This window comes from Benincasa hispida, chromosome 10 (assembly GCF_027475165.1).
Source record: "Benincasa hispida cultivar pf3 chromosome 10, pf3_genome.v1.1, whole genome shotgun sequence".
NCBI lineage: Eukaryota > Viridiplantae > Streptophyta > Magnoliopsida > Cucurbitales > Cucurbitaceae > Benincasa > Benincasa hispida.
In genome coordinates, this window is record NC_143487.1 from 20,601,555 (window position 1) to 20,621,484 (window position 19,930).

General features: G+C 31.9%; 2 protein-coding genes across 3 annotated transcripts; one reads left to right on the top strand and one right to left on the bottom strand.

The window, feature by feature from the left end:
• The first annotated feature begins 11,984 nt into the window (after positions 1 to 11,984).
• LOC120089493 (small ubiquitin-related modifier 1-like) lies at positions 11,985 to 14,545 on the top strand. Its single transcript, XM_039046981.2, has 3 exons — positions 11,985 to 12,136; positions 13,938 to 14,087; positions 14,176 to 14,545. The coding sequence occupies exons 1-3, from the start codon at positions 12,050 to 12,052 to the stop codon at positions 14,239 to 14,241; spliced, it is 303 nt and encodes a 100-aa protein (XP_038902909.1). The 5' UTR covers positions 11,985 to 12,049; the 3' UTR covers positions 14,242 to 14,545.
• Positions 14,546 to 15,372: 827 nt separating this feature from the next.
• Positions 15,373 to 19,930, bottom strand: LOC120088275 (G1/S-specific cyclin-E protein). 2 transcript variants are annotated; one of them, XM_039045460.2, is made up of 9 exons: positions 19,263 to 19,930; positions 18,835 to 18,976; positions 18,460 to 18,750; positions 18,233 to 18,380; positions 16,699 to 17,688; positions 16,368 to 16,606; positions 16,215 to 16,288; positions 15,867 to 15,990; positions 15,373 to 15,723 (listed from the first exon to the last, which is right to left on the bottom strand). In XM_039045460.2, exons 1-9 carry the CDS (start codon positions 19,316 to 19,318, stop codon positions 15,691 to 15,693), a joined length of 2,097 nt encoding a protein of 698 aa, XP_038901388.1. In that variant the 5' UTR covers positions 19,319 to 19,930; the 3' UTR covers positions 15,373 to 15,690. The 2 variants fall into 2 exon arrangements, with proteins under 2 accessions (XP_038901388.1, XP_090162392.1); XM_090306266.1 differs by having other exon boundaries at positions 15,648 to 15,990; positions 19,263 to 19,906.

Here is a 19,930-nt window from a genome sequence, read left to right on the forward strand (position 1 = left end):
TCTTTTGTGGCATATTGTACTGTGATGGTTAAGGGTTCGTTTGATAACGTTTCTGTTTTTTGTTTTTTGTTTTCTAGTTCTTGTTTCCTATTTTACATTTTTTTGCTTTTTAAGAACTAGAAATAAGAATATGTTTGTTAACTATTTATTATTTCTTGAAAAAAAGAAACATAAATATAAAGGCATGTTTGGTAGGCAATTCAAATTATGTTTAATGTTTTTTGATTTACTGAGTTCAACGATTATGTATTTGGTTGAAAATCTGAATTTTATTCTTGATAACTATTTTCAGATTCTGTAATCTAAACAGTATAAATTCTGAAAACAATTTTTTTTATGTTTTTAGAGTATTTAGATTTCGAATTTAAAGTTTTAAAATGCATAATTATATTAAAAATAATAAATAAAATAACAAATATAGTATTTTATATTATAAACTTAATTGTTTTTTTAAAATTGAAATATGTAATATATAGTATATTATATATATTATATGATATTACAAAATAAGAATTATACAAAATTTTTAACATAAAATAACTTCATAAATTAGTAATAGTTTATATTCAACCTAGTATTTAGTAAGTAACTATAAGTAGTTTTATAGTTTATAAATATATTTTCAAACACATTTTGAAAAAAATGTTTAAATTAGAATTGAATTTATGAATCTGCTACCAAACATATATCTAAAAACACGAAATACAACTCTGTTTCAGATTGCCTACCAAACAGGCCCTAAACTTGTTTGATAATTTTTTCTTATTTCTCGTTTCTTGTATTTTTTTTTCTTACCTTTCCCTTTATTTTATAGTTCAAATATAATTTAATTATGCGCGCGCGCATATATATATATATATATATATATATTTAAAATATTATTTATGACTAATACAATTGTTTTCCATCCAAGTCATCTGCTTTCTTTCAAAAAAAAAAAAAAATCATTTACATTTTATTTGAAATATTATCTTTCACTCAAGTCATTTATCTTAAATAATACTAACTGAAATCTAATCCAATTATATCTAATATATATGTCGCGGTTGTAAAATATTATAATTAAGTTAAATGAATGTGTGAATAAAATTTTTATATTATAAAATTCTAACTAGTTTTAAATTTACTAAAAATAAAAAATGAAAATGAAAATAATTTATAAACATGCATATCGCAAAATTTGAAATTCAAAATTCAAAAAATATTTAAAATATACCTATTAGAAATTAAAATAGTATCTAATTTTAAATAATAAAAAATTACAAATTACAAATTACACAAATATAAATATATTGCAAAATTAAGAAATTAAAAAATGTAAATTTTTTTTTACCTCAAACAGGATTCAAACCTATAACCTATAAAAGGAAAGCTAGAAGTGTGTGCCTACACCGACGTTGGATACAAAAAACGAGAATAATTATCAAACAAGTATGTTTCTTTAAAAAATAATTGAAAAACAGAAAAAATAAAACCAAAATGTTATCAAACAGATCCTAAGACTTTTTGTGAATTAGAAGATATTCTTAATCTTAGAGGGAGCCTATCCTTAGGGGGATCTCAAGATAACGCTGATTGAGAAAGTGTTCTCAAACTTAGGGGAGCCTAAGTCTATAAAGTGGAACGGTCTTCATTTGAACGTGTAAAGATAAATCATTAGAAAGAAGGTGTTTCACACTTAGAAAGAGCCTAAGTGATTCTTTACTAATATTCATATACTTAGGAAGAACCTAAGTTCTATCGAGAATGAGTCTTACATCTAGGGAGAGTCTAGGTGATTAACAATAAGTAAGGCTTTATGAGTGTCACTATAATTATCATTACTTTATAGAAAAGTACAACGTTGTAAATGCTTAACGTTTTATATTAGTGAGTTTATCTTTCTCAGGCATACTGACCCTCAAACATAGGTGGGTATATCACTGAACTAGGTTATAAAATACTTGGTGTTATTTGCATAATTAGTTGTCAGTATTTTTATTTTTTTATTTCTGTAATTGTCAGGACTATACGTGGAATATTCGTGTTTGTGTAATAGATTTCCTTAATTTCAAGTTATATTTTTTTATAACTTTTTTTATTTGTGAGTTCTCTTAAAGCTAATTATTAATTATCAGTATATAAGCTAGTTTTTTAAACATTAATGGAAAACAAAAAGGAAAATTAATGTCAAAGCACTGTTAGGTATACGTCTTCATCAAATTGTATGTTTTTTTGTCGTTTCGCGCAATTTTCTGCTAATTTTTCGTTCACTAAATATTTTTATAGTCAAATTTTTGGTAACAAAATAGCTTTGAAGTCAATGAAAATTGTCCAAATTAAAGTTCAACTTGTCAAATAAGAAAAAGAAATGATCCTTATATTCTTTCCCCGAAACTTCCAAGTTTATAGCATGTCACAGTCACTACTCTTTTTATTTATTTATTTTTTTTAAAAAAAGGGAAACCATTAGGACATGAAAATACAAGTTATTTTTTTTCTTTATTTTGGTTTTTTATTTCTTTATTTTAATTAGTATATATATTTTTTTAAGAAAAAATTATTCACTTTCAATTCACTATATTTCAATTTGAGTATTTTCAAAAGAAATAATATCATTAGTATTTAAAATGCGCATTAAAAGATTATTTGAAATTCTTGTTGAATTTTTATATGGTGTATTTAATAAAACTCCAGCATCACATGTCAATATAAACACTGGTATGAACTTGTACTATCAATATTGAAATATGAGGTTTAATCATTTACTTCACATACCCTTAAGAAAAGAAGAAGAAAAAGATAGTCGTGCATGATATTATGCATAATTATTTCCAATCACATCCTAAATTTGGAAAATAGTGAGCCTAGCTAGGTTTTTATTGAGTGTAATAGGAAAATTCTACAAAAGTACAAAAATAAGCATATACAAAAGTACTTCAAAATAAAATATTCAAAAGCATAAGGATTAACATGGATTTTAAAAAAATAATGACTCAAATATAAATTCTCATTGAATTTTCATTGAATTACTTGTTTAATTAATCACCTAACTATAATAATGGTGTCTTTTTAGTCCATAGACTTTACAGAGTTAATTTTTTTGAACTTTCTGTTGAATCAGATGTCATGAATGTTGTTGTGTCGTGGAAAAATCACTGTCCTGAAAGTAAATACGGCGCGACCTCGGTGCTAATCGCTTAAGCCGATTGTTCCCCAAGGTTAACGCAACCTCCAAATTCAAGCAGGCACTGGAGAGAAGGTTGCTCAGAACAATGGAAACGAAGTGGAGAAGGAAGAATAAATTTGTTGTATGTTCTCTTCACAAATTTGAACAAAGATTATATAGAGGAGGAGGGGAGGACACCAACAGACAGAACGGTACGGGTGGAAATGGAAAGGTCTGTTAATGGACGAAAACCAACGGACCAATAACGGATAGAATTCCAATGGTCAAAAGTCAACAATATTAAACAAAAATAAAAGGATAAGTAATAAAAATTTAATTCTTTTTCGCGCAAGTGGGGTTGGTGAAAGGGTATACTTCCACCATAACTTTGGATTCTCATCTAGAATGCCTTGGTATTTATACCCTCTAAGCAATTCTAAAACTATCCATATGGGACAAAACTTCACACTCTCCTTTACTTTTCCTATAGGCCTAAACCCAAAGAGTCATTTTCAACAATCCCCCACAAATGACTGTTATAGAAGTTAACAAGCAAAGAATATAAAAGATTAAATGAAAAATAAAAATAAAAAAATAGGTGTTCTGAGCAAATAAAGGAGATCAGACTAAAACATCAATATCTAACGATTTGAATTGATGCATGGTGAAGTAGGGTAATAACCTTGTTAGAAAGAGTGAATTACCTCTTGAACTTTCAATAACATTGGTTGAGACCCCTACAACACGCCTTACTCCTAGTCCTTCTCTCGATTCTGCGATATAAAGTGTACTTATTATAGCCATACACATAAACCTCGGGTCACTGTGAAAGCTCTAGAAAGAGACCTTCAAACTCTTTCATAGAAGGCGGCCACACCTTCACAATTACGTTAATTGCTTTATCAAGTCTATCGCAATAGACCACTCAAACTGAGCTATAAAGACTTCTCGTCTAATCCATACTAGGACCTTCTTCATCAAGTATGTCAAAGACAAACTACTCAAAACTGAGCTATGAATACTTTACACGTATCCATCAAGTCCATACCAGGACCACCAAAAAAAAGGCTATGGAATTTAAAAGGTTTTAGTTCTTTCCATCAAGTTCGGACTAGGACCACCCAAATGAAGGATTATGGACCACCAAGTCTATCACAATAGACTACCCAAATAAAGGGCTATAGAATCCTATAAGGGCTTAAGTCCCATGTTTAAGTCGCAGTAGACTCTCCCTTTAATAATTGTTTAACAGCTCCATGTCTAAGACGTATATGTCTCCTTTTGCCATTATATACACTGTTCTTGGCAATACCTATGATAGCTTGTGAATCACAGTGCACAGATACTGGTACTGATGTCTTCCCACAATGGTACATCCCCTAGTAGGCTTCTAAGCCATTCAGCCTCCTGTCCTGCTAGTTCTAAAGTAATAAATCATAATTCCATAGTGGATCTAACTATACAAGTTTGTTTAGTAGACTTCCATGATATTGCTCCTCCTCCGAGTAAAAACATATAATCATTTGTAGAACTGACTTCGGCATTATCAGATACCCAGTTAGCATCACAATAACCTTCTAAAACAGCAAGAAATTTGTTAAAATGTAAACAATAGTTCACGGTTCCATTAAGATATCTTAACAGACGACGAAAAACACTCCAATGATGTTTATCAGGATTATGTGTATATCTACTCAATCTACTAACAGCATATGTAATATCAGGTCTAGTATAGTTCATTAAAAACATAACTCTACCTATAATCTTTGCATATTCAAACTGAGATATACTATCACTGTTATTTTGCTTAAGAAATATACTAGCATCATAAGGTGTTCTTGCAGGAGGATCATCAAAACAATCAAACTTCTTTAGTAATTTTTCAATGTAGTGTGATTGGCACAAATAGTTTTTCTTTATCTTAACACCAAGTATTACGTCAGCTTCCCCTGAATCTTTCATTTCAAAATGGGAAGATAATAACAATTTGGTATTACGTATCACCTCTATGTTTGTTCCAAAAATGAGCATATCATCAACATACAAACATATAATCACACACTCTGCTCCAAACAACTTTGAATAAACACACGTATCTAAAGAGTTTACCTTAAACCCATTTTTTTTTATCAAAGCATCATTGAATTTTTCATACCATTGTTTGGGAGCTTGTTTAAGACTATAAAGAGATTTGTTTAGTTTACATATTTTGTTTTCCTTACCGACAGCTGTAAAACCTTCAGGTTGTACCATATAGATTTCTTCTTCTAGATCACCATTCAGGAATGTTTTTACATCCATTTGGTGAATTAGAAGTCCATGGATAGCAGCCAACGCAATCAAGACCCTAATAGTAGCTATTTTTGTTGCAGGGGAATACGTGTCAAAATAATCAACATCTTGTTTTTGTGTATACCCTACTACTACCAATCTAGCCTTGTATCTTTCAATTGAACCATCTGGCCTCATTTTCATTTTGAAAATCCACTTACACTTGATAGGTTTACTTCCTCTTTTGGAAGATCTACTAAGTTCCAAGTCTGGTTCATGATTAGAGAATCCAATTCACTCTTAATAGCTTCCTTCCATAAGCTAGAGTCTACATAACTTAAGGCTTCTTGGTAAGATTTAGGATCCTCATCTATAAGGTACATACATGCAAACTAATAGTCAATATCATTTGGCCTCTCAACTAAAAAAGTAGTTAAAAAATAAGAATCAAAATTTTTCTCAATTCTCTGTCTCTTACTTCTTCTTGATTCTATAAGAGGCATTTTATCTGTGTTGCTAACATCTACAATGTCAGATACCAAGTTGACCAATAACAATTCCAACAATCAAAAGTCAACAATTTGACCTAGACAACAACAATAACACACTAAGGGTGAAAGGATTATACTTCCATCATCAACTCACTTTTGATTCTTATGTAGAACTCATTGGTATTTATACCCTCTAGGCAATTCTAAAACTATCCATGTGGGACAAAACTTCACACTCTCCTTTACTTTTTCGATTGGCCTGAGCCCAAAAAGTCATTTTCAACACTTTCATGTTTGATTCTAAGTAATTTTTATGATATAAAAACATAATATTCTTGGTTTGGACTAACATAAGTCAAGAATGAAGTGATTCAAAACAAATGAAAAGAACCAAAAAAGAGATTTAGTATACTGTTTAAAATAGATGTTGTTGTTGCACGTCGAACTTGATTATCCAATTATCTATTTTTTATGTTGTTCATTATTTCTTAAATTTTCAAATTATTCATGTCCCATAAGCATGTCACACAATCGTTGAGTTAGTTGTGTCAACAAATTCCATAAAACGCGTTAGATACTTTTTGAGACAAGGTTTGATAATCATTAAGGTTCCGTTTGGTAACAATTTTATTTTTTGTTTTTAATTTTTGAACATTAAGTCTATTTCATTTCCATTTTTTACAATAAGTTGCATATTTATTAAGTATAATGGTTAAATTTTTAACCAAATTCCAAAAATAAAAACAAGTTTATAAAAGCTACTTGTTTTAGTTTTCATAATTTAGCTTGGTTTTTTAAATCGTTTGTAAAAGTCATTACTACAAATTTGGACTTTAATATCGATTTTAAACCGACATTATAGATTACCAAGATTTCAATGCCAGTTATCTTCAATATCAGTTTTCAACCAACATTAAATACTATTTTCAATATCGATTTTCAACCGGCATTGAGCATTATCTTGAACGTTGGTTTTTCACCTGCTTTTTTTGTTATTAATTATCCGATATCACATGTCTATCATCGTTTTGTTATTGAAAAAAAAAATTCTTATGTACATGCAAACCAACAATATCGTTTTTTAAATTAGAAACAATAACATTTCTCTTTTACCTGTACATGCACAAAATAAAATCTAATTATCTACTTTGTAGGGTCATATAGATACATCCAACAAAAACAAAACAAAATTAAAATAATCGTGCAATTAAATCTAGTCATACCAAAGTTATAGGTTGAATTTTTTCCAACAAAAGTAGGAACGAAACAACTAAGGTAATACATTCTATGTACAATTACTACTAAAGAAAAAAAAAATATAGAAATGAAAAGTTATCTTTAGAGTAAAAGTACACAGATTAAGCTATAACTAACTTGACAAGGCTTGAAAACTTGAGTAATGAACTCAAAGATTGATTCTTCCGGGGTTTGGCACTTCCATCTGATGCTATAACATCAAATTCAGATTAAGCTTTTGCAGCAGTAGGTACATCAATAGGATCCTTCAATGAAGATGCTATAACATTAGATTCAGATAAAGCTTTTTCAGTAGTAGGTACATCGATCCTTCAATTGTGCTTAAACGAGTGTTAAATTCTTACTAACATGTTGCACCCCCTGTAACATAATGCTTATATATATCACAATTGAAAAATTGATTATTAATGACGTTATATAACAAGATTAGTCATTTCGTGGTCTGGTCTTATACAAACTCTTTGTGTAGGATACCCCCGCTCACATGTCTCCACATGAATGATCAGAATCATATCATTTGTAGCACTTTACAACATTTATACATCTGCAAAGCGGGTCATTTCCATAGTGTCACCAGAATAAGGTACCAAACTTTATCCATCTACTATAGACTGTTTAGGTTATCATTTATGAAGGAACTCTAATGAGAGAACTGTTGAGATTGGTGTCCTAATTCTCCTTATAGTCTTGTAGTTTGTAAACAGTTTGTGAAGATATTGTTATTAATAAAATAAGTGTTATTTTATAGGCATTTACTCAATCCAATAAACTAAGATCCGAGGTTATTTAATGTAACTTAAACATGTATGTGGAGACATACAAGTAGATCATGCCTTAAGTAATAAACTAAATGGTCTGTAGTATAAGGATAAATGAGGGATACCTTATCCTGGTGACATGGTGACACTATGGATACGACCCACTTTGTAGATGTTACAAGTGTTGTAAAGTGCTACAAATGGTCTGATCCTGACCATTCATGTGGAGACATGTGAGCGGGGGTTTCTTATACAAAGTGTTTGTATAAGACTGGACCACGAAATGATTCGTTTCTTTATATAACGTCGTTGATAATTGAGACTTACATTTCACTAGGATGACCATAGGTGATATGACCTCAATTCTGAGTAAGTTGGGAACTCTTACTCATGAGGATAGTCATTTGATTTGTATGGGTGAGAGTGGCCAGATTGCCAACTCAACAAGCTTACTATTTTAGGGATTCGTCTAATTGGAGAGTTGGGAACTCAGCTACACAAGACGGAATTCACTCCTTCCCCGAAGCAAGAGTAAGTAGATAAATTGCTCATATAAGGGCTGATTCTGGGTGTTGAACATAGTGCCCACACCCTTTCTTAGGAAGAGAGGACTTAATCATAGTAGGACTATGATTTATTGTTCATTAGAGGAATCAGTGGTACTTAAGGAGTTAGATATAACTATAGGGGTAAAACGGTAAATTGGTCTAGCTGTACTTACGAGTAATTTTTGAAGGGTCATCACATTGTTGACTGGTTATATCCAACGGACACAGAAATATATTTGTACTACGAAGTGTGCAGCTGTCGGTCTTTAATGGAATGACCAACAGTTAACAGATGGTGGATCTCGTGATTAAAGAGTTTAGTCAGTTATTCACGTACCGTTGGAGCTTCAAGCTACAGGTCCATAAGGTCCCCTTGGTAGCTCAATGAGTTCAAGTGAGAATCGAATTTTGGGTTAATTGGAAGTGTTCAAATTAACAAGAGAAAATTTGATTATATGTGATATAATTAAATTAATTCAATTATATATGATATAATTGATATGATGTATTTGATATATAATCATTGGAGGAATTAATATAAATATGATTTATATTAAATACCATAAAATAGAAAAAGAACTATGGTTTATATGTTTCATATGATGAAATATTAAAACTATAGGTTATAAATATAATATGATAAGTTGGTTATTATATTTTTTTTATAATATATTAATTATATGATAATTAATTAATCTTTTTCTTTAATAATCGACTTGAGTGGGAGGTTATGCACGGTTATGGTAACTATGATATAAAAGAAAAATTGTTTTCCAAATCAGAAGGAAGTAATATCTATAGGCTTAATTTTCAAAATAAAAACAAAAAACCAAATGATTACAAAACATAAGTCTAAGCTTTTGAAAATTTTATTGTTTTCTCACTATTTCTTTCTAATGATCTTCATCTTTTTTTCAAATAACATTTGAACTTTTAACCGATTTCTAAATTTCAAAAATAACTTTTTAAAATTTTTTTAGGTTAATTTTCAAAATTTAGCATGCATTTTAAGCTGGATAATAATAACAATTATTTTCTTAGTTTCGTTGTCTACTTTTAAGAAGTGATTTCAAAATCTAAGAAAAATTTTCAAAGTCAAAAAGTATTATTAAAAAATTTAATCTTGTGTTTAAAATTTGACTAAGAATTCAAATGTTTATTAAGGAAAGATGAAAACATCATGAGAAATAGGTGAAATAACATATCTACTTTTAAAAAATCTATCGAATAATTATCACATGAGACCAAATGATTATCCCATATGACCTAAACAAAAAAGATTTTGAAAAACAACCTAAATGCATGTTTGAAAGTAATTTTGTTAAGATCATTTTTGTCTTTTTCAAAAACACTCCGAAATACACTTTTAACCACTTAAAATTACTTTAAAACATTGAAATTCAATTTTCATATTATCAAAATTGATTTTGAATGACTAAAAACATGAATCGAAATGATTTTAAAAATGATAAAAGTAATTTCAACTCTTTTCGATTCTTAAACATGTCCAAAATGATTCAATGGATCAAAGTATGAGGTGCAAGGAGAAAGGAGAGTGGAGAAGAACATGGGAGGGCAAAAGTTGCGGATGGAAGAGATAATAATGGCCATGAGATTCATTTTATTTGGTTGCAAAGCCAAAGTGGAAATCATAAGGACCACACCCTTTGCTTTCTCTCATTAACTCATTTTTCTCTAAATAATTTTTAGGGACCACCCACTTTTATAGTTTCGGTCTTTATTATTCGTTTACAAATGCTTCACGTCGAAAAAGAAAGTGAAAAGAGTATTTCACACATAATGCAAATGGTTTAGACATTTTATCGCCTCTTTAAAGATAAGAGGTTCAAATCTACACTTCACCTTCTTAATTAAATTTTGATAGGACGCCGAACAAAGTTTTGTGGCAAATTATCAATTCAGTACTTATACAAGGAAAAAAAAATCTCATTCTTATTATGCTAAATAGTTGGAAATTGAAAAGAGAGAGAGAGAGTTGTGAGAACTTTTTCTAATGTAATGGAAATCCTACACTCTACCTCAATTAAATGTGATTGGATTCTAATTTTTTTTCTTTGATTTGATTGAAGGGAGAGAAAGACATTTTATTAACTAATTACCTAGCATAATTAGAACAAATTACCATAAATATTGTATATGGGTATAAACTATAACCTACATTACTCATTTAGTCTTAAAACCATTCTTATCACGTACTCAGGGTCTGTTTGTTAGAGAATCTGAAAACAAAAATTAAAAAACAAACGATGCAATGAAAACAAAATTATATTTCATGTAATCACATATGAGTTTGGTAGTAGATTCAGAAATTGAATTCTAATTTAAACAATTGTTCAACATGTGCTTGATACTTTATATTTATATATAAAACATAAGCCTTATTGTAGTTACTCACTAATATAAATTATTATTAACTTATTTATGAATATAATTTATTGTAGTTATTGTTTTGTAATATTGTATAATTTATTATTTATTACATAGTACATATTATATTTTAAAAAATGAATTGAGTTTATAACATGATATATTATATAGTTTTAAATGTATTTATCTTTACATAATACAATTATGCATTTCGAAATTTAAATTTAAAATTTGGATAGAGCGAAAACTAAAAGTATTGTTTTTAGGTTTTGCACTGCTTGGAGAAACAGAACCCGGATTGTCTGCCAAATACATATTTGTTGAACTCGTGCATATGAAAACATAAACAAAATCTCGATTCTCTACTAAACATGCCCTAAATTTTCAATCTATTATGTCCACTTGCCATCAAAATTATTATTGATACCAAATTAATCAATAGTTGTCCACTTTAGCATAATTCAATTAAGGGATTAACATGTCAAAGCGAACTTAGCTTGACGGTAATTGATACGATCTTTCTTCCTTCAAATGTTCGATCCCTCATCCTCGTAATTTTGTAATTGTTGTACTAAAAAAAAAAACTAAGGACACATGTCAAAACCAATAAAATCAATCAAGTAAACTGATCCATGAATGACCTTATGATAGATGTATTTGATAACAATTTCATTTGTTTTTTATTTTTGAATTTTACACTTGTTTCCTATCAATTTATCTATTATGGTTTTCATCTATCGTAAATAAACACTTGAATTTCTAGTCAAATTCTAAAAAACAAAAACAATTTTTTTAAAACTAACTATTATTTTTTATAGCTTTTAAAATTTGACTTGAATTTTGAAAACATAAATAAAAAATAGATAATAAAACATAAAAAACACATGGGTAAGATAGTCTCTATAAAGTTAATTTTTAAAAGCCAAATTGTTATTAAATGCTAAATTTCCTTTCTTTGTATATATATACATATACTTCAAATATCCACCTATTTTTTGGGCCGGTCCAGCATATATTGATAATTAGGTCCATTAGTGAAGTAATAGGCCCAATAGTGTCAGCCTAGTGGCCCAATGGTACTCTACTATAAATATAAATTAGTTTTTCAAAAAATAATTCCCTCTTTTCACGAGTCAGAAATCGGGAGATTTGAGCCCTAATTTCTGGTAAATCGGCGAAGATTGAAGAATGTCGGGGGTCACAAATACGCAGCAGGAGGAAGACAAGAAGCCCAACGACCAGTCGGCGCATATCAACCTGAAGGTCAAAGGCCAGGTTGCTTTCTTTCTTGAGAAATTAAGTTCATTTTTGAACCCTTCTAATGCTGATCTTTCTTTCATTTGCATTTGATCGCTTGACGTTTTCTGGGTTTTGGTCTTTTCTTTCTCTTTCGAAGATGTCGGTTAGGCAGCAGGCACCCAAGTAGAAGTATAAATTATAGGCTTGATGGGGTTCTATTGTTGAATTCGTTTTTGGTTGTTCGCGAAATTTGAAGTCTGAAAAAGGGGAAGAGAAATGGTTAAATCGTTTTAAAATTGGAGTTATATGTGACAAGTGCGATGGTTGTATTTGGCAAGTATAATGGTTCTGAAACTTTCCTTCTCTGAATCTAGCAAATCGAATTAAGTGGTGGGTGGAATTCTAGTTTCCGTTTTTGTGTAACATTAGCAGTTTTGTAGGCATTCAGGCTGTTCCATTTTTTCTTTCTGTTTGTTACACTCACTCTGGGGAACAAAATCCTGTCGTAGCTTTGATTGATCTCTTGGAAAAGATTTCGAAGCTCCCTTGCTGTTATAGACTACTCTCTGGGATACAAGACTGAGAGTTGGTCCTCCCGTCATGTCCCAGATAAGCTAGTGATTCTTTGATATTATTCTTGTATACTTTTCCTTGGGATGGATTTATCACTTGGGGATCAAATACCTGCTGGGATGTAGCCTTATCAAGTATTGATTACACATTTTCTTGTATTCTTTTATAAATAGCGCGTTTGGTGTGTATCTTTAGCATGGACACTAAATCATTTGTGGGGTTTCTCTGAATTTTGGTAGTATTCTTTTATTCATTTTGTTGGAATACATTACGAAATAATTTCTTTTCTTCCTTTTTTTTTTTTGTGTTTTTCTAATATCACTTCCAATGAAGTGGTTTTGATGTATTTTAAAGATTCAATTATGTGTTTTAAACCAAGCCTTAAAAAATAGATTGGATATTTTAAGCTACTATGGGTTGGGTTTCTCACAATTCTTTCACTGCTTTAATGAAAGGTTCAGTTGAGCCGTTTTATTATATTAAATAATAAGAATAGTACTATAAAAGCTGACACATGCCTAAGCATTAGAAGAAGTAACACAAGTCTGTCAGCAATCTAAAGAATTTACACATGCCATGGAAATATACATCTATGTGGCTTTTTTTTTTAATAAACTTTGGGAAGGGTGCTGCTTTGTGGTCTTCGTTGTGATTATTGATACAAATGATGGTGGTTTGATTGGAAGACGTGTTTAATCTATCCATTGAGGAGTTATTTATTTATTTATTTATTTTTTTTTCTTGACAAGGGAGAGCATGGTGATTGAAGTTTTTATTGAATGCTTAGCTCCATTTCTGTCTCAATCTATTCTGGAGTGATTGATCCAATCTTTTTTCTTGTTTCCTTGCGAATTTTCAGGGACTGAATCAACTTGCCTTTTACATTCCGTCTGTTGTCTTCCTCTGACATCATGTCTGAGTTTCTTTTTTCTTCTTTGTTTCACTTGATCTTTTTAGAGTTTCCTTTCAACATCTTTCTTCTTTATCACGTTCTTGCAATTATTGTACTTTTTTCTCCTTTTCGTTTCTTTGTTGTTAATTACACCAATTTGTTGGTTATAGAAATACTATTCAGGAGAGTAAAATTTTTCTTGATCTCTTCCTGCAGTTTTTGGATTCCTGTTGTAGGCTTATTTTTTTCGTATCCCTTAGTACATTCTTTCATTTTTCTCAATAAAGGTTACAGTTTTTCACCAAAAGAAAGCATTGACTTTATATTGATGAAAGACTGACCCCTTAGTCCTCACTTTTTTTATTTACTTAGGATGGAAATGAGGTGTTCTTCAGGATTAAAAGGAGCACTCAGCTGAAGAAACTAATGAATGCTTACTGTGATCGACAATCTGTGGATTTGAACTCCATTGCTTTTCTATTTGATGGTCGTCGTCTTCGAGCAGAGCAAACCCCCGATGAGGTAAACCTTTTCTCATATTTTTTAAGCAATCCTATATTAAATTCATGTATTTTTTTTTCCCCTTAATCAAATCATGTATTTTTACCAGCTAGAGATGGAGGATGGGGATGAGATTGATGCAATGTTGCACCAAACTGGTGGATCTACTCGTTGAAAATATGTGCTGTTGGTGCTGAATCAGTACTAGTATTTTCATTGATTTGGAAAAATGTCGGTCGTTTAGAGATTCTTGCAGGTTTATTATTAGGTGTAGATTCCCTAAATACTTCCCAAAGTTTAAGCTTTACGATGTGAGTTCAATGTTATCTTCTCGTATTCGTTGTTCTTGGCTTGTTGTTGTAGAAAGCATTAGTAGCATATTTGGAAAGTTGAATATTATGCACCAGTCTCGTCGTCTTCATCATGTTGTGAGCTTTTTTTGATAAAACTTATAAGAGTGGTCAAATGATTCGGAGTCATGAGTCAAGTAACATGAACTCATTGGAACCACAAAGAATGGTTGAGAGAGAGAGAGAGTTGATTCGATCCTTCAATATTCGTTCCGTTTTAACTTCTACGTCACATTTTGGAATAATATGTCTAATGAAGTTCCTGTTTTAAATATCAGAATGAAACAATTCTAAGCCATGTATGTATATCATAGTGAATCTAGGAGGCCAATTTTGTGATCGTATTAAGTTCTTTTGAAGATTCATTTTCACTGTATTAACTTTCTAAAAGAACTTCCAAGTCCTTTACGTTTCTACCGATTAGTAAGTCGTAGGTCATAACTCATGAGTCTTCCTTGTTAAGATATGATATAAACTTTTCTTTTTAAATTAATGAGTAATTTGACATAGTTTAGATAGAAAAAGAGTACAACATTTAACTAATCGTAGAGTTCAATTAAAAATTCAGAGTAAAAATAAATAAATTTAAGTTCAAATTAGAGAATAGTACTTGCGTGGCAAGATTATGTTTCCGTTAAAAATCCAGAAACTTTCATCAATTTTGTTCAAATCCAGTTTTCAAGAACCATAACCAATCCAAGAAGAGAACAGAATCGAAATAAATAAATAGTCATAGTTATATGTAACAAGGAAGACATTGAAAAAAGTTTAGCCTCATCCAACTCAAATTTACCAATCACGAGACCAAAAATACAGAACGCATTCAGAACTTTATTGGAACATATAGCACCAATTTCTGTGTTAGGAATTTCTGAAATGATCCGTACGAGCAATTTCTGTCTCCTTGTCGTAGTATAATATATAACCAATCTATTTCACACAATCAAATCAAAACCTTTGAAACAAGGAAAATTTGTACACTAAATTTACAAGTTATTTACATCTAGTGATTTACAGTACCTCTATGGGAAGGACCAAAGGTATAAAGATGTACAATTCATGTTATTTCATCAACTTAATATAGCTCAAAGATTTCATTTTCTTTGAAGTAGGAAAAGGAAAAACTCATGCTACTTTGTACAGTATAATTAGACTGCCTCATCTGCTAAGACGTGCTCTGCTTGTAACCGTATCTTTTGACTAAATTGTACTAAATATGCATAAGGGAAAATGTATCTTATGTGTCCTAATCATCTGCTTAAACCAACAGACTTCTAATCCGTGTGATCTTTGCGCTTTTCCATGGACTGTAAACACCACAAAATCGTTGCAAAATGCCGGGAATTAGATCTTGGATACTCGAGGGCTTCAAAATTTTACTTCAAACTACACAAAGAACTATGGGAATAGTTGATAATTTACTTATTTGAGGGAATGAGAGAGGAAAAACCTGTCCATATATACTAGTCAGACGATGGGGCATATATACATGTTTACTGCTACTTGCTTCCTGCTCTGAGCCTCTCATTCGTCCAGATAATCTTTCAAAACATTCCTGTACATGATTATAGATGCTATTGCATCACGGAAGAAGTGATAATTAGTGGCAAGTATTATTGGATATCCCATGGGAGGACTAAGTTTCTAAAGGAATTTATTTCAGTTCATTTATATGTTTACTTAGCAGACTCTTGTTAACTTCTTTCCACTCTTGTCATCACACTTCCAGCATGGGGCATTGTGAGATTATCCTACCAACTGAGAAGAAAATTTTGGTATAAATCTAAAGAAAGCCTACCTGAGCCGATGTCTGTTGCAAGCAGTGAAGAAGGCAACAAATCCATTTAATATACTTCGAACAGCTCGAAAAACCTGAAGCAAAGAAATTGCCACAATAATTGCAAAGTTGCCAAAGTATGTATACATGAGTAGTTATTCTTTAGTGTGGTACCTGAGAGAAGAGATCATTCCAAAGTGTACGCAAAACAGAAACCTCAGAAGTGGCAACTGCTACCTCTGAAACAGAAGCAACTTGAAAAACACTACTGAGAAAAATTTGTATGCCTCCGAACATATCATAAATGCCGGTGCATATGTAAGTGACAAAACTAGCTAATGAAAGGACCGCTCTAATTGGAGCATATAGGATTTCGGAAATGATCCACAATATAGGAAGCAAAATCATTGTTACTGCAAAGAAAAGAAGGCCATTAGAAATCTAGTGAAACACTGACTTCACTGAAAAAGATCAAGAATAAATAGAAAAAGCAATATAAACCTACCACATCTCCAGAGGGTTGAGACTATGAACCATATTGGCAAGAGCAACAACTCGATTGAGTCAACAACCATAGTGCAACAAAATTCAATGACATCCCAGATTACTGAAAAGAAGTTCCCCACAAATTCGATAAAAGTACTACCAACAGGAAGTAGGAACCCTAAAAGTTCCATGACAGGACTTGCCAATGGTTGAGCCAGGATTGAAAGAAAAGATCGTGTAGTACGTGAAATAGTAAGAAACCACGTAAGAGCTTTCTCAAAATTATGTAAGAACAACATTGTTCCCAAGTATTTGATCCTTGATACCATCTCCCAAGTCTCAATCCAATCAAAAAGGGGTCCACACAAACGAGACGCTGCTGCCTTCAAAAGTGGGACATTTTTGTATAAATCATAGAATCCTATGAGAACAGTGATAACTGATACCAGCACATATAATGCTCTTGCAAAAGGGCACATCCAAGGACGATAGAGATGACAAAACACTGGGTAAGATTGAAGGAAGATGACCCAGGATGGAAGACCAGCTTCTAACAAGGTGAGCAACCGTAGATCAGACATTATTACTTGTTTTAACTTGAATGGAAGGTCCCGATCATTGAACCTGAACAAAATTAATACATCTTTGTATTGTGTAGCCTCAACTACATCTTGACAATTAGTATCATGAATCTCTGGGACACTGGGCAAATCAATAATTCTGTTTTTCCTCTCTTCCAGATAGGTATCATCTTCATTATTTGGGCCAATAAATTTTGTAACTTTTCTTCTCTTGTTCGGACCAGTAGGAGGAGGTGTCTGTAGTGTATTTGTGCTGTCTTCTGCCGTGGTAGAATGTAGGTTTTGTTCACCATCGGTGCACTCCAGAAAATCATTATTCATGTATAAGTTTTTGTAAGAGATAATCTCGTCCTCCATAATGGGAATGCTATTGAGGTAACTGTCTTCAACATCATGAAAATCATCTAAAGCATCGTAGAAAATTTCTCCTGAAAAATGGTATTGAAAATTAAATGGTTTAAGTGGACACTTTCTAGGCCATCTGCTACCCAATAATTACAGCCAAAGACATGCTTAGATCATATAAATAGACTAAGCCAAACCATACTATGCAGTTTCTAGAATAAAAACAGGATAATAGTCATGGCACATTAGTAAATGAACATTTGCAGGCAATATATATACACATACATATATACATACACACACACACACACACACTAGAGATTCGAACAAAAAGAATTTGTTGGAGAGGTCTAGGGAGTTTACTAGCCATCAGCTCACCATAGCCTGAAACTATGTCAATTATTACAAAGGCTAGACAAAACATTAGACTCTGAGCAGTCCAAGGACATTATCAAACAAAGCTCTATGTGAATCATCATTGATATAGAAAGAACCAAATAACTAAAAATCAACACAAATCAATGCACCGTTCCAAGCCTCCCCGCACGAACAACAGAATGAACATACTTGCATTTCTAGTATCATCTAGGTCAAATTTAATCAGAAACACTAACAAGTAACAACTACCTGTGGCTGATTCCAAATAATTCTTCAACAGTTGGCCATCGGCGGGTGAACCCAAGAACCAAGAAGGTATGCTCGCAGCAGCTTGAGATATGCAATCAAATTCCCATCGTTGCATATATTTAGCCTCTATGGCCAGAGACGTATCCGTCTGCAGGTGAGATGTAAATCATTAAACACAGACACTACAAGACAGACAATAGACAAAGCATTTGGAAGGGGCTTGGTACCTGAAGCTCATTCAAGTAGTTTATACCTCTAACATTGTTCCATGAAACTTCAAAAACAATAAAACCATACAATATTCCATGCAGTTCATTGTTTAGGACAAAAGATTTTCTAAGGTTCTTCACAGGAGGCATAGGAAGTAGAAGTTTCTTTCGAGACAGTGTTACTGCATTGATCAATGGGAACCACCGCAGGGACTTCTTTGGTTTAGTAATTTTGGGTCTCTGATAAGCCACCCGTTCACTATTTCTATCCCTCCGTACTTTCCTATTTGCAAAAGGTGAGAGCCTCGACTGAAAATTAGAACATTAATTAGTTCTAAACATCAGAAAATTAATAAACAAAGTTTAACAGGATTAAACAAAGTTGATATAAACCTTCGTAACCATCAGCTGCCACAAGCGAGCAGGCCGAGAACCAAATTCTCTCAACCATGGCCGATTGTCCACCAAGATGTAAAACTTTTTACTCTCAGGTGCCAAGAAGAGGCTAAGATCAGAGAGATACGACTGCAGGTCGCTGAAATGATGAAAGGGTCAACCAGAAAAAGGGGGAGAAACAGTAAAACATTGAAAAAATATACTATTCACCGAAAATTGATATCTGCTGGACACAGAAACTCATCTAAGAATTCATCAACAGGGTTACAAATACAATGATCAATCCTTCAAATTATTTGGAATATCATCAAACAGGTTGAACGCGAATTCATTTAAACAAACACAAAAAGAATCAGATAAACCAAACAATAAAGAAAACAAATAGGGAAACAACAGGAATTAAGGTAAAGGAAGGAAGAACAAACCCAATTTGCAAATTGGTCAAAGGAAATACACAACGAGTATCATCAGCATTCCCCATTAACGCGAAGCTTGATTCCCAAATCACCACCAATTACAGTTCTCAGAAACGACACCAAAATTCCAAAGACGCATAAACACAAGAGACGCATGATAAAAACATAGAGAAACACATGGAATTTAATTAAGAAGAAGAACCCAAACAGGGCAGCGGAGAATCCATAACGAAAAGAAACAATCAACGACAAACTTCATTCCGGAAAAGGGGAAAGGGGAATTGAATCGAACGAATAAGAAAGGGTTTGGGATAGAAAAAATTGATTGAAATCGAAAGAATTGCTTGAGTTGGAAGGCGAGAAGAGAAGAAGTTGGGGCATATATGGTTATGTAAACAAAAAGAAGTTTGAAGGAGAAAAGGGGTTGGTGGTAAAATGGGGGAATTGGGATCTGGTCCTTCTTCTTCTGGTTCCCGCCATTAGAGAAAACAAGAAAGAAGCTGCGAAAGAAGAGATCTTGGTGGAGGAGAAGGACTGGCCATGGAAGTTCACCGCGTGGATCGGGTGCGAACATATCTAGCGGTTGCTTCCTGCAACCGACATCCCTTTGTAAAAATCCTAATTTTAGTTTCTCTTTGTTAGATATAATATGCGCTTTAAATTTTCCTAATCGAACT

Excerpts from the sequence above, each read along its gene's own strand:
- LOC120089493 (XM_039046981.2), top strand. The coding sequence starts at position 12,050 with ATGTCGGGGGTCACAAATACGCAGCAGGAGGAAGACAAGAAGCCCAAC. Across the intron at positions 12,137-13,937 it reads ACCTGAAGGTCAAAGGCCAG|GATGGAAATGAGGTGTTCTT; the intron begins GTTGCTTTCTTT and ends TTATTTACTTAG. Across the intron at positions 14,088-14,175 it reads CAGAGCAAACCCCCGATGAG|CTAGAGATGGAGGATGGGGA; the intron begins GTAAACCTTTTC and ends TATTTTTACCAG.
- LOC120088275 (XM_090306266.1), bottom strand. The coding sequence starts at position 19,318 with ATGGGGAATGCTGATGATACTCGTTGTGTATTTCCTTTGACCAATTTG. Across the intron at positions 18,751-18,834 it reads GGCAGCTGATGGTTACGAAG|TCGAGGCTCTCACCTTTTGC; the intron begins GTTTATATCAAC and ends TCTAATTTTCAG. Across the intron at positions 15,991-16,214 it reads TGCAACAGACATCGGCTCAG|CATCTATAATCATGTACAGG; the intron begins GTAGGCTTTCTT and ends GTGATGCAATAG.